We start from the raw sequence: 13,268 nt of genomic DNA, 5'->3' as shown, positions 1-13,268 counted from the left end.
CAGGAATGTTAAAACATTGTTTGGCTCTAACAGCCAAACTGTGTTTTAAGTTGTTTCACGTGGAACCTTATATCCACAGTTCAGGTGACTTAAGACAAATACCTGATATAAATTGGCTCTAAGCTGTGGTAGTGGTAAATGACCATCATGGAGGACTGCAGTGTTGGTACATGGTGCATGGTACCATGGTACATAACCATGGTGTGTGGCATTCATACATTTTTCTGCTACAACCTGTTGCGCACTCAGCATGCATGTGCTCCTGCTTGATGTCCTTGCTGGAATCCCTCAGACCGTTCTCCAAAAAGCCAGTTCTGGAAGAGCATTCATGACAGACACTTTGGACGACTGCAGACACAGTACCAATGCACTCAGACCTTTCTGTCAATATTCCACCCTGCCCCTTTGAAAAAAAAAATCACTCTCTCTCTCACCTCTTTGTTTCTCAGTGGTTGAACCACTTCTCTGATGGACAGCTCCAGGTCATTGAGATAGTCTTTTTCTGTCTGCATTAATTCAGCAATGATTTTCACTCTCTTGGCCATCATCCTTGTGTTCAGCTGCTCTTCACTTTCTTGTGGTGCAGTTATGGATGATGAAGGCCCAGCCTGTGGTGGTGCCATCTTTTCTGTTAAAATTGAGCACAGGAAGCTTTTAACTTGTAACATCTTCATCTGTAGTATGTTTTGAGGTACAGTGTACTTATATATATTCAGTATTTTTAGAGAAGTGAAATAGACTTGATGTGTTTTATCTAGGGACAAAACCTTCCTCCGTGACCACAAGTAAAGAAGGTCAAATGGGGAACCTAACTGGACACATCTACATGAGATGTTTACTGTGGAGCTGCCTAATTAGCTCTGCAGTAAATGTCCCAATGTCTACATGTGCCATGCTATTAGGATGGAGTAAACTAATTAACTTTGCTGCAGGTTAGTACTTGTAAATACAAGTGCTACCCTATGGCAGAGTGTTTTACTCTACAGCAACACACATGTAGATGCTGATGGGGCTGGCTGGGGCACAAGGGTGTTCAGTGCGAGGGCTGCCTGCTGGCTAGCTCCATACTGAAGTGCCCTCATGGCCCAGCCACCCCTCTGCAGCACACTGAGCCATATTAGAGTAACCCCAGGCTGGCAGGCTGATCCCCAGTACCCCTTGCCAGCCACGGCTGCTCTGACCTGGCTCAACATGCTGTGGTCCCAGGTGCACGTGTAAACATGGTGCCTGGGAGCAATAAACTCCGGTGCAAACTATGTCAGAGTTTATTGCTGTGCATTAATTCCCATGTATGTGCCCATTGGGTGGGACCACTATCCATGGTTGGGAAGTTTTGTTGTGGAAATCTTGTGTGCTTAGGACCACAGCTTCTGGGAAGCTTGACCTGTGTTAGGGTGGCATCACATGTTCCATTTACTTATTAAGTGCAGTTAAAAAGTGAGCAGATGCATGTTCAAGCAGTCTAGCATGTGTTAAGTATCCTCCTGGTGTTGCAGAATTTTTAGGTGAGGGTTATCTCCTACTATATGTTAACTTTAATAGGTCCCTATATTTCAGTGATTTGCAGCTGTTGCAAGTGAATGTGTGACACAACCCTTAGTGCAGAACAAAAACGTGTGTCAGGAACTAGGTTTGTGGCCATTGAAAACTCCAGTACCTTTATGGGGGATGAGGAAAGGAGGATGGATTTTCACCTAAAACCTACATAGGAATTGCTATATGGGAACTGACAACTGATCCCAGTAGTCCATGACTCTGCTTCTGAGCTGCCCATTAAGATTTGCCTTGGTGGAAGAATTCCTACAGCAAACAGTTATGGCATAATTGGCATTTTTATATTCATATTAGAAATTTTAGTTGGGATTGTCAAATGAGGCTATGGGATGTAGATGCCACTTAAAAATCATTGGGATTTATGCAACTCACTTCCTTATCCTCCTTTAGGAATAAAATCTCTCCCTGAGATTATTAACCCTTTGAGGCAGGGGAGAAATGCCTTTCTATGTGAATCAAAATCTGCATTTAAAGGAACATAATTAAAATAACCTTTTCCATATTAAAGATGCAGTTTTGATGTCTGTTGTTAATGTGAGGGTATTTTAGGTCATCTTTATTAGAAGGTGTCAGTACTGATGATGAAACCTTTAATTCCTTCTCTTAAGGTTTCTTTAAATGTAGCTGAAGGATTCTGTGAAAAAGACAGTAGGTATAATAACCAATAACAAAGATCTTTTGGGGCAGAAAGTAGCATGGAGATCAGGCCACTCATGGCTATTTTTGCCTATTTTAAACCTAAAAAGGTCTATTTTATCCTAGAAACTTGAAAATGTTCCTTTTATGTTGATGAGTCCTATGTTAGCCATGTGTTACAGGCAGAGAAGGGAAGCAATCTGTATGCATTACAGGACCTGCACCCAACATGCTTGGTTTATAATAATGTCCTTCCCTTTCGATGGGGCACAAGGTATTTGGTTTGCCAATCCAGCAGGTATTTTATTTGCACTGCAGAAGTGTATTTTATCTGTGTGTACAGATGATACATTCTTTTTTTTTAGTAGGAAAAACACCTAATAAGAAGAGGGATACTTTGGAAGGTATTCTGACGTTTTATTGCTAGCCACAAGATGGTGCATAGTACCAGCAAAAATGGACATACCATTACTATGAATCTCAGCAGTACTCATAACTTTTTGATAGAACAGGACTTACTGCAGAATGGCAACGCACTAGAATACTCTATTAAGAACCAGAAGTTACTAGCTGCAAGTTAGGCATTATTATGGATTCATTGTGTCACCTTCACCATCTCTTACAGTTATACTGACCAGTGATATTCACAGTTTTGTCATTAACCTTTCTCATTTCAAATGCCACACTCCCCAGTAAGACTGGGATTGACCATGATCACTGTTTTTAACTAAGGGCATTCCTTTGAGTATCTTTTGCCTCCATTTTGGTATTTTCAGACACCGGGGATCACCCTGACTAAACTCATGGACCAATTTGTCTGGACATTGTTCTAGGCCAATCATTATTTTTACCTTTAAGCTTTTCAGGGTTGGTATATATATATATATATAAAATGAGAGCTTAGATGGAATAAATGTTTGTTCTTCAGGTCTATTCCTGACAAACACAATGGAAATACAGACTAGGGCAAGAAATTTTCCCTCACAAGGTCCAGAGTTTCTAGAGATGTTTAGCCCCACTTGAGTCCTGATGTAGGCTAGTGCAATTGCACTGATTTCAGTGGACCTGCACACAACTATAATCTAAATCAAGGATGCTACAAAGTGGCTTGAATGCACATTATAGACTAAACCAGAGATGTATAGCATAAGCTTTAGTGAGCCCAGGCTCACTTGGTTAAATGCATTATCAGTTGGCATATGAATCTAAAGAATGTCATCAATCCAGTCTTTCATTAGATGCATCTGATGACGTGAGCTCAGGCTCACAAAAGCTTATATTATATCTAATTTAGTTAGGCTATAAGGTGTAAAACAACTCTGCTGTTTGCTTGACTTCATACTGATAGCTAACTACCTCTCTCCTCTCTCAAACCAACTGGTCTTTCACCAGTAAGTAGCACACACTGGTGAAAGGGAGAACAAAGCCATCAGACAATCATTTCTCATTATTTCCCTACTCAAATTTTAGGGTCATATCTTTCTTTCTGCTGATTCTGTATTATAATATATCCAGATTTTCCATAGAAAAATCTTAGATGGGACTTCATAGTGAACTAACAGAAACACTGCAAAAACCTGCATCAATTTAATTTCCATCTGTATGCAAAAAAGCAACATTCCATTGAGGCTGTCTGGGAAAACAATTATGTTATGTACATTGTGAAAACAGATCATCAGAAAACATGAAAAATCCTATCAGTATCATTATAATTTGCTATCAATATTAATAGACTATTCTTTGGCACGTGGATATAAACAGACTTTTTGGAAAGAAATATTCTAATCCTATATTGTAAACGTTTTTTAAAATAAGTAATCTCTGCCTTTTTCTTGCTGTATCTTACCTGAAGCTTAAAGCTGCCATCCCTCAAATGGTTGCTTTTTGTTCTGTCTCATTAGATTGCCTTAATCAAATTCAATCTTTCCATTATGTCAGTGTTCATCTATGATTCTCTTGATATGGTATATAATATTTATGTGCAAGGAAACAAAAACTATGCTTAACCTCACAACAATGAAACAGCTGGGAGAAATATCTATTGTATATCGCTTCCTTACGGAAGACATGTTTCTTTAATTTTTCCTTTGTTAAAAGTAATATAATTTTGCATATCCACTAAACTCATTTGCTTTTTCACTTCGGATGTGCCTGTCTCTGTGGAAAGCAAAAGTGAGCTATTCAACTTTTGAAACCTATGATTTTTATGTTCAGCTTAAAGTTTTTATTGACCTTGAGGACCTGAACAACATTTTGTAGTCAGTACAGGACTAGGGTAAGTTTTATGAATGCAACAATAACAAACACTAATACTTTGAGGATAGATTTTTCCAATCTGGAATTTGACGGGATGGGTCAGGACATAGTGGGGGAGAGGGCAGAAGAGGCATTGTTAAGGGCCAGTTACAATACTAATGGTATTGTACAATAACTCACAGAATATTGCAAGAATTTGGTTTCTTCACCTTCAAGGTATCAGATTTAGAGCTGGGCAATTTTTTTTCTGTTGAATAGTTTTAACAGTTAATGACGTTCTGAGGCCAGTTTACATAAATGTAATTCATTGTCTTGAAAAGTATTTAAAGAAATTAAATGTTCTGTTAGACCTCAAGTGATTTTTTTCAGGTTTTTCATTTAAGCAAGAAAGCTAAAATTTTGTGATTCAGTCCTGAATTGCCAGCTGTACTCTGGTTATATGACTGGAACATAGGAGCATAAGTGCCATACTGGGGAAGACCAATGTTCTGTCTAGCCCATTATCCTGTCTCCAACAGTGGCAGGAGTGGTTGCTTTAGAGGGAGAGCATTGAACTGGATATATCTAGAGTTGTCTATCCCCTATTCTACACCCTCCCTGGCATTCACCATTATTAGTCTAGAGATGCCAGAGGAAACATCTCCAACTGTTCTTTTCAATGGCTATTATCCATCTTCTATACGTTTGTCTCGTCCCTTTTTGAACTTGGAAGATTCCCCAAATGATGGCATTACCAAAGCAGGTACTTGTGTGCTACCTAATCCTTTTGAAAATAGGAAGCCTAAGAGCATCTCTCAACAAGAATCAGAAAAGACACTGATGCTGAAGTTCTCCTAGGAGAGACCTGGGCCAGACTTATGGGACCATATTCACTAGGAGCAATGCAGGCCCATGCTCTGCCATATCTCTCTTGGCTGTGCAGCAGCCTTTAGAAAGTGTCTGGATTCTCCAGTCTTTCTCCTCCATAGAACAGGCAACTTTGGGAAAACAATTGTTCCCACCTCTCTTCCCATGCAAAACACTCAATGGATATGGGATCTGCTTCTAATGGTTCAGGTCTAAATCTCTGTGTCCTGGTGCTCCCACTGAAGGTGGAGAATGTTGAGCTGATTGCAGCTTACATGGCAATAAAAAAAAAATATTGTAGGCAGAGAAGATGAAATTCCTTCCCTTGCAGTGGATCTCTACAAAGCCTATTCACCCTGTAAACCTTATTTTGAGGGCTCAGTGGCTCTTCAGTTTTGTGTTGGCATTCTGCAATCAGAGGAGTTTTTCCCAGCATGAGGAAGCTATGAGAGGTACCAATGCAGAAGAAAAACAAATCTACTATTATATGGAACACAAAAAGTATGGGCAGTATATGGTAGTATGGGCAACCTTGAATGAACTGTCAGGACAATAACATTTCTTGTAACACTGGGACCAGAGACAGTTGCAATTAGATAATTCAACCTTCAGTAGCTATTATTTTTATCATGAGGGGTAGAAAAGATCTTCATTTTATATGAAACTTCTTTATTCAATTCCTTGACATTAGATTGCTTTAATTATATGTGTGCTGACAGGAGAATAGAGAAACCCCATGTGACCATGATGGAAGGGAAGACTTATCGCTCTGTGACAGAAGAATGCCCTTATTGTTAGTGCTATTACCTACAAATAAGCCTTTCCAGTGTGTCATATACCGATATAAATACACTAGTCAAATGTTATTTGGCTAATATGTTAATACAATAAGAGCTGATGAAGGGCTACATCTGAATCTTTTCCCATGAGATGCACACGTGTCAAGCTTTGTCATGGATCATCCACAAGAACTGTCAGGTGTGTATCTTATCCACAATCCAGCCAGTCAGTTAAGAAATAATTCATTAGTGGTTCTGACTGTGTATTCAGAGTTGGGAGGCCTATACATTTTTATAAAACAGGGTCTTAAGTATTCACTCCCTTAAGAGTGTTATTATTTAGTATCCATATTGTAGTCACTGCTAAGAGGCCAAGTCAAAGCCTAGGATCTCCTTGTACTAAGAAATGTGCAAATTCAGAATAAAAAGAGGGTTCCTGCCTGTAAGTCAAATCCCCGTTACAGAAGAGATGGAAAAGTCCAGAAAGCTAGCATGGCCCCATTATGACTCTCAACTTTTTGGGCCAGTAGGAGCCAGAAGCCTGAAGGGGAGCTCAAAAGGAGGCAGGGGGATCCAAGTAGCAAGCTCACCACTAGCATAGAGGCTTCAGAGGCAGCCAGGGACTGTTCCACCAGGTGAAGCAGAAGGGATCACGTAAGGGGAAGGGCTAGTGAGTATAAAAGCGTACCCAGCAGAGAACGGATCACTCAAGCCCAGACTGTAGAAGAGGATGGATCACCCTTGATGGATTGAGGAAGGCCTCTGCAGATAAAGTGAGTAGACCCAAAGTGTTGGTATTTTTTGTTTGAGTGGCAAGCCTGAGGGCGAAATTTTTGATGTTGACTGTGTCCATTTACCTTGAGGTGGGGACGAGCCTAAAATGGAATTTTGGTACATCAAACACCTGGTGGACTAGAAGCTGCTATAAGGGGAGATAAGGAGGCTGCATAAAAGGCTGCTGGACATCTTGAAAGAGAGAGAGAGGCTCTCATCAGAGGAACAGACCAGAAGGTGCAGGCATAAAAGTCCCAAGATTGGAACCTGAGCTGGATGTCTAGGGTCTGAGGGTCTGCTGCTGTGACTTAGCAGATAGATTGTGTGTGCGCCAAGCCCAGGGCTCTGGGTTCTAGGTCCCTGAGGGACAGAAGCAGGAAGGGAGTTTATGGATTGGGAGAGGGACTTGAAGTCACAAGGGCCCCAAGCCCAAAGAGACTGAGAGCCAAGAACAGGCTGAATGCTTGATTCAAACTACATAAATCACAAGTGGGACAAGGTGGCTTTGGGGCCAGTAAATGCCCAAGGTCTTGCTGGTCCAGTAGGACAGGGTCATTGGGTTCCTTCCCTCTCCACATAGTATGGAGGCAGGACACCTTCCAGATTACTTTTGACACCAAGGTATGGCAGACAAGCTGGGACTGGGGAGGCTTGTGAGGAGACTGAGGGTGATGGGGCTAGCCAATGCAAGATGGAGGACCCCACTTCACTTGAGAAAGGTGGCTCTGCTCCAAAGATCTTTGTTTAGGAGTAAACTAATGTGACACTGTGGACTTCAATAGAGGTTATGGACACACACTTTTCAGGCCATTACAGAAGGGAAATGTTTCAAAAGGCTAGCAGCGGTTACATTCTAATTGTTATATGTGGACAAGCTGGAAATGATGTAAGTGTAGCAAAACTGCTCCAACTATAGCACTGCTTCATCTAACTTAATCCAAGCATGATATGCAACTATGTAACAACAGTGCAACATGTAAACCTTTACCTAAATTAAGGGTACCATACATACAGCCTTTGGGCTGCATCTGGCCCACTAGGGAGCCAGTGAGCGTTGGAAGTTGGGGGACAAGGCTTGCTGCATAATCTGGGGCCCTTTAGCTCTGCTGGGCACAGCCATCAGCAGTAAACTTGGCTCTCCATTCCTGCACCTGGAGTTGCCACCCCAGATCTGCTGCTACTGGTGGCCCCTTCATGGTCACCACTAGATCCCTTGCTGTCACTGTTGCTGCAGTGGCCACTGTGGTAGCTCTCATACCCCTTGCTGAATCTGACACATGAGCTGCCCTGAAGTCTGGATCCAGCCCAGGCTCCCAAGTGAGTTTGAGATCCCTGAGCTAGGTCATAGCAACTTTTCCCTCCTGAAGAATTTTTCCCTGTAGATCTTGTTGAAAAACAAACAAACAAAAATATCTAATCTGACTAGCCAGTAGCCAGCAATTTGAGAAATAACAACATAAAGTGCAGACATAAGTACAGGTTCTAGCTATAGCTCAGAATGATTTCTGCAAAGCGCTCTGAGTTACGTTACCTCGGACCAAACAGAAGTTCACTGTTGGTCCCTGGAGGGATAGGAATCTAGCTGGGGCTAGGAGCAATTGCTGCTGGCTGCTGCTGATGCTGCCGGCAGTGTCTGCAGGTGGTCGCTAATCACTGGTCGGTGCTCTCCACCCCCTCCCCTCCTTGCCACTGACAGCGCTGTGGCTGCCTGCAGCAGTTCCCCACTTGCCTCTGCCATGTTCCCACTGTGGACAGCGCCACTGCCATCTGCAGGAGCTTGCTGTGCCAGCCCAGCCTCCAGGGGCATGCATCATTCAGGATTTTTAGTATTTTTGTACAGGAGTGAACTGGGAGTTAGAACTCATATTATTACTTCCTAAGATGCATTTCAGCAAATATAACAATTCATATCTAGGCTCCTGAATCAAGCATTAGTGAATTTATCTTGTTGGGGATGATCCTATTTTGAGCTAGTGGCTTGACTAGGTGACCTCCTGTGGTCCCTTCCAACCCTAATTTTCTATGATCTTCATGAGATAGTGATATATAATTTCCATTTTGCTGACAAGAGGCCCTGGTATAAGGAAGTAAATGACTAGACCATGGAGTTTGTAGCAAACCCAGCTCTCTCCAGTTTCAGCTCACTGATTTCTTACATCTCTAACTTGCTCTATGACTTTGTGCCCCTTTTTCCGCAGTAAAATGGGGCTAATTACACCTAGCTACTTTACAGAAGGAGTTGCAATGCTTTATTAGTATTTGTAAAGCTTTTCAAGATCTAATGGAAAACTGTTACTAAAGTGTAGCCTTTTCCCAATGGAGTATCATTTTTAAATAAATGAAACAATCAAAGTGTTAAACAGCTATTCATACTAGATAAGTGAGTTAAATGGATGCTTCATGTATAATAATTAGCTAAGAAAAGGTTGATTATGTTGCTAATTAAGTGATTATTTTTGGAGTGAAAACTATCCAATAGTGTGGGAAGTTTTGAACCTTTGGCAATCCTATTGTTCTAGTGCAGATTGACAAAGCTAAGTGAATGCTCCTGGTTATCTTTGCAATCACAGAGCTAACACCTTTTTTGTTCAGTTAAACTTTAACTTATCTATAAAAGATGTAAGGGAAATCCATGGGAAGAAACCAAATCCTCAGAAATTCAGAATTTTCCAGGCCTGCCAATTTTACTTATATTTTACTACTTGTAAGCATCAAATAGTGCCTGTTTTTTCCATGCGTGTAATTCCATTTTTAAAGTCAATTTTATTCGAGCACTTCTGAAAAGGGCTGGGATACCAGTTGTGGCTTCAGCAGAACTCTTCTCTACTCTGACCTAGACCTAGGGATGAAAAGATACATCGCTATACATGTGTATCAAAGCTTTGTACTTCAACTATCAAAAATATATGAGTTAGGTCCTGCAGTCTGTTGTTCTGGGATTCTTTGTAGAATCCTGACCCTAAAGGAATGGAATCTATTGCAGAACATACTTACCACTGTGCTTCCCAGTCTTATACCATCTTGCCTATACTACTCTGGAGAGTGTTCAAAAACAAGGAACTAGATAGAGATATGGTTAATCAGTATAGAGCTTGCCAGTGGTGTGTATCTGATTCAAACTAGGAGTAGGCCAACATTCGTACTGTGTGTATCTTTGCCAGGTGCCCACATGCTGGACCCCAGTCTAGCTGGGACCTTTGGACTGGGGTTGTGTGACTCTGTGGTTCAGCAGTGGAAACAAATATATGTATGTGTACATATATACGTATGCATATATATTCTAAAGATCCTATCTATGCACATGCACACATATTCCTCACCAAAATGGAAAACAGAAAATCTGCGTTTAGTGCCAAACAAAACATTTAATTCAACCTTAAACAATTTTGGGAGGCTTGGGGCACTTGGAAAAGCAAAGGAAATAGACTCCTGGTTTACACTGGCATAAACTTAAGGGGGAGTGTACAGGGACAGCTCAAAAGGCCTACCACTGCTAAGCGGTGCTTTGGCAGTCAGCTCTGGAGACTTACTCACTTAGGTTAGAAATAGCCTTTGCAAAATTAAGAGGATCAGTTTGCTGAGACATATCCTAGCACAGCTAATCCATTTCATTCAGCAAAACGGATATCACCAATTGTCCCACCCATTCATCTTGCAGGACAATGGGCAATGTGTTCCCCCAGGGTTTCAGAGTCCTGGTTTTGTGATGCTTGGGAATTCCTATCCAGGATTAGGCCCCTCAGGCCCAAGAGTGCCTGCCCAGCTTTCCCCTCTTACAGAGATGCACCCTGGGGAATTTGGGGGAAAGCCAGCTCCAGTGAGGTCCCAAAGCTGAAACCACCAATCAGCTAATCCCCAGGATCCCAACAAGGGAACCCACACAGGTGCTCCTAGGGCTTCAGGGGCCTGATCCTGCATACTGCAGGAATGGAAATTTCCAGAGCGTATAGAATTAGGCCTCTGAAGCCCCAGGAGTGCCTGCCTAGGATGACTGGAAAGCACGGGCAGCTCCAGACTGACCATGCTCTCCTTCTATAAACCTAACAGACATCTACCACAATAAAGTGGCACAAACTGATACCACCTATATTATAGGCAGAAATTTTGGGCATTTGTGGCATGCCTAGGGGCATGGACATAGGTCTGCATGGCCTTTGTGTCATCATAAGAACTTTTATGGCATCACAAAGGTGATGTCTGTTTCCACCCTTACATAGTCCAAGGGGCTACACCTTGGGACCTAACCTCAACTGGTATGCTAGACCACTGGTGCTCAGTCTACAGCTGGCAGGCCAGATCCAACTGGCGAAGCCAAGTCATTCAGTCTGTGGGACTCCTCATAGGTCCAGAAATTTGGCAGTGGGGGAGTGGTGGTAGCATTACTTGCTGTGGGTCTCGGGGCTATGGGAAGCCCCATGGTCCAAATGATGTGGCCCCATATGTTGGATTGGGCTGGGGTACAGGGTTGGTCCATGGAGCCAGATGGGCTGGGCAATACTGTGCTAATAAGGAAGCTAGACTGGATAGCATCTGGCCCTGGGCTGGGCAGGAAGAGCACATACCAACTGCTGTAACTTCCTTAGCCTGACGAAGGGTTTTTGAACCCAAAAGCTTGCTTAATAATTATTTTCCAACTATTTGGGTTGGTCTAATAAAAGATATCAGGTTCACCCAAGGAACCGTGTCACACTTCTTACAACACTTTGCTATATAGCATTTCAGTCTCTACAAGGCAACTGTGTCATCACCATTAACCCTATTACAAACTGTGTCTCAACTATATAGAATACCATATATTATTTCATATTTGAAAAATCCCTTATTAAACACCACACAACTGTACATACATTGTGGGAAACCTAAAATGTATTAATTATTTCCCTGACACAAAATTATTACCATAGGAATTGCATCATTTCTGTAATTATTAGTGATAAGTGTTTATCTTACTGCAGTGCTCCTAACGTCCTTATTCTGGACACTGGACAGAAGTGTGACAATTTCTATCTGTGAGGTTTCTTTTTAATTTGTGGCTTCAGGTTGAATTTCTGATATCCAATTCAGATGCAGACAAAACTTGGCAGTTTTGGATTCTGAGAATAGTTAAGAATTTGAAAAAAGAATGCCACTGTAGCCATATAATTTGAATCAGCATATCCATTCAAGGCATGCAGTTAAATATATCTGAAATTCAGGCATGTACAATCTGGAAACCAAATAAACAGGCCAAACAAAGCCATTTAAAATGCTGTGCAATTTTAACTGAAAGCAAAAATCTGCCTTGACACTCGCATTAACCTGACTTAATGCATATACTCCATTTCCCAATAAAAAAAGAATAAGCCATGGGGGAGACATTGTGTTATAGAGTATACATTATATAGTTCATGTATATGTTGTGAACCCACATTTTCAATTGGGTTTCAAAAGCTTGACTGTCTCTTGAATCCCATTTTAGTATCCTGTGCAAGTGCCATTATTTATAAATATTAAGCAAGTTGGGAACAGTCATCATAATGGCAGGCTTAAACTGTAAGCACGTTGGGGCAGGGAATGTCTTCTTGGGGTTTGTTTTTTTTTAGTTTATAAGCTGCCTGGCACAGTGGGGTCCTGATCATTGATAGGGGATTCTAGGTACTACTTCACTGCAAATAATAAATAGTAAGTTGTTCCCCACCCCCAGATACCTTGTAATTTCTGGCTGTATTCTGTCCTGTCGGATTGGCTCCTCCTCAAAGTGCCAGAGCTACTATGGTCCACAGGAACGCTGCTCTCCACAATAGTGTCTGTCTTTCGTCTCTCCAGCATGTACAGCCGGTGTTTCAAGAAGGTCAAATTCTTCCTCTTGGCTCCCATGCTTTCTTTCCCAGGGGCTTCTTTGCTCTCCATTTTCAGCAAGAAGCAGTCCCCTCACTTGCTTGAAATCAGCAATGAGGTAGGAAAGAGGTGGGTGCAGTGCTTCTTGCTCAAGTGAGTGTAAAAGCTGCCTTGTTTTTAGGGGGGTGTGGGAAATGACTCCACAAGTTCACTTGTTACCTGGCTCAGCCTGCCACCTCCACAGCCTCCCAGGGCTCCACCCCTATGAAGTCATCCTGTAGTGCACCAGGAGCCTGCTTAGGGAGCCAGCCACCTGTTACCTGAGAGACCTGCCGCACAAGGAGCTCCTCTGCCCTGCTGACAAGCAAACAAGCAAGCCCATTTTCTGCCTGTTTGCAGTGCAGTTGCTTCTCCAAGCCCCATTCACAAAGCAAGCCCAGCTTGAGACCCCCTGTGCAGACAATGACATGCCAGAGTCCTTTCCCTTCTCTGGGGCTATACAGAGTGAGGCACTGGGTAGGTGGGGAAGCCTGCGGGCATTGTTATGCAGGCAGCAATTGCAGGCTGCTGGGAGTCCTATTCCGGACCATTAACACACCAAAGAAA

At 42.3% G+C, this 13,268-nt stretch overlaps 1 protein-coding gene across 1 annotated transcript in view; it reads right to left on the bottom strand.

Annotated features, from left to right (window-relative positions):
• The window catches only part of ARHGEF38 (Rho guanine nucleotide exchange factor 38), a 48,770-nt gene extending 36,036 nt beyond the window's left edge, over positions 1-12,734 (bottom strand). The window contains exons 1-2 of the mRNA XM_006027562.1: positions 12,533-12,734; positions 435-628 (exon numbers count right to left, since the gene is read on the bottom strand). Of these exons, the coding sequence (XP_006027624.1) occupies positions 435-628; positions 12,533-12,734 (396 nt within the window). The remainder of the gene's footprint in view (positions 1-434; positions 629-12,532) is intronic.
• Between the last annotated feature and the right edge of the window lie 534 nt (positions 12,735-13,268).

This window comes from Alligator sinensis, unplaced genomic scaffold (genome assembly GCF_000455745.1).
Source record: "Alligator sinensis unplaced genomic scaffold, ASM45574v1 scaffold1092_1, whole genome shotgun sequence".
In the NCBI taxonomy this organism is placed as follows: Eukaryota; Metazoa; Chordata; order Crocodylia; family Alligatoridae; genus Alligator; species Alligator sinensis.
This window is presented reverse-complemented; position numbering and strand designations above follow the sequence as displayed.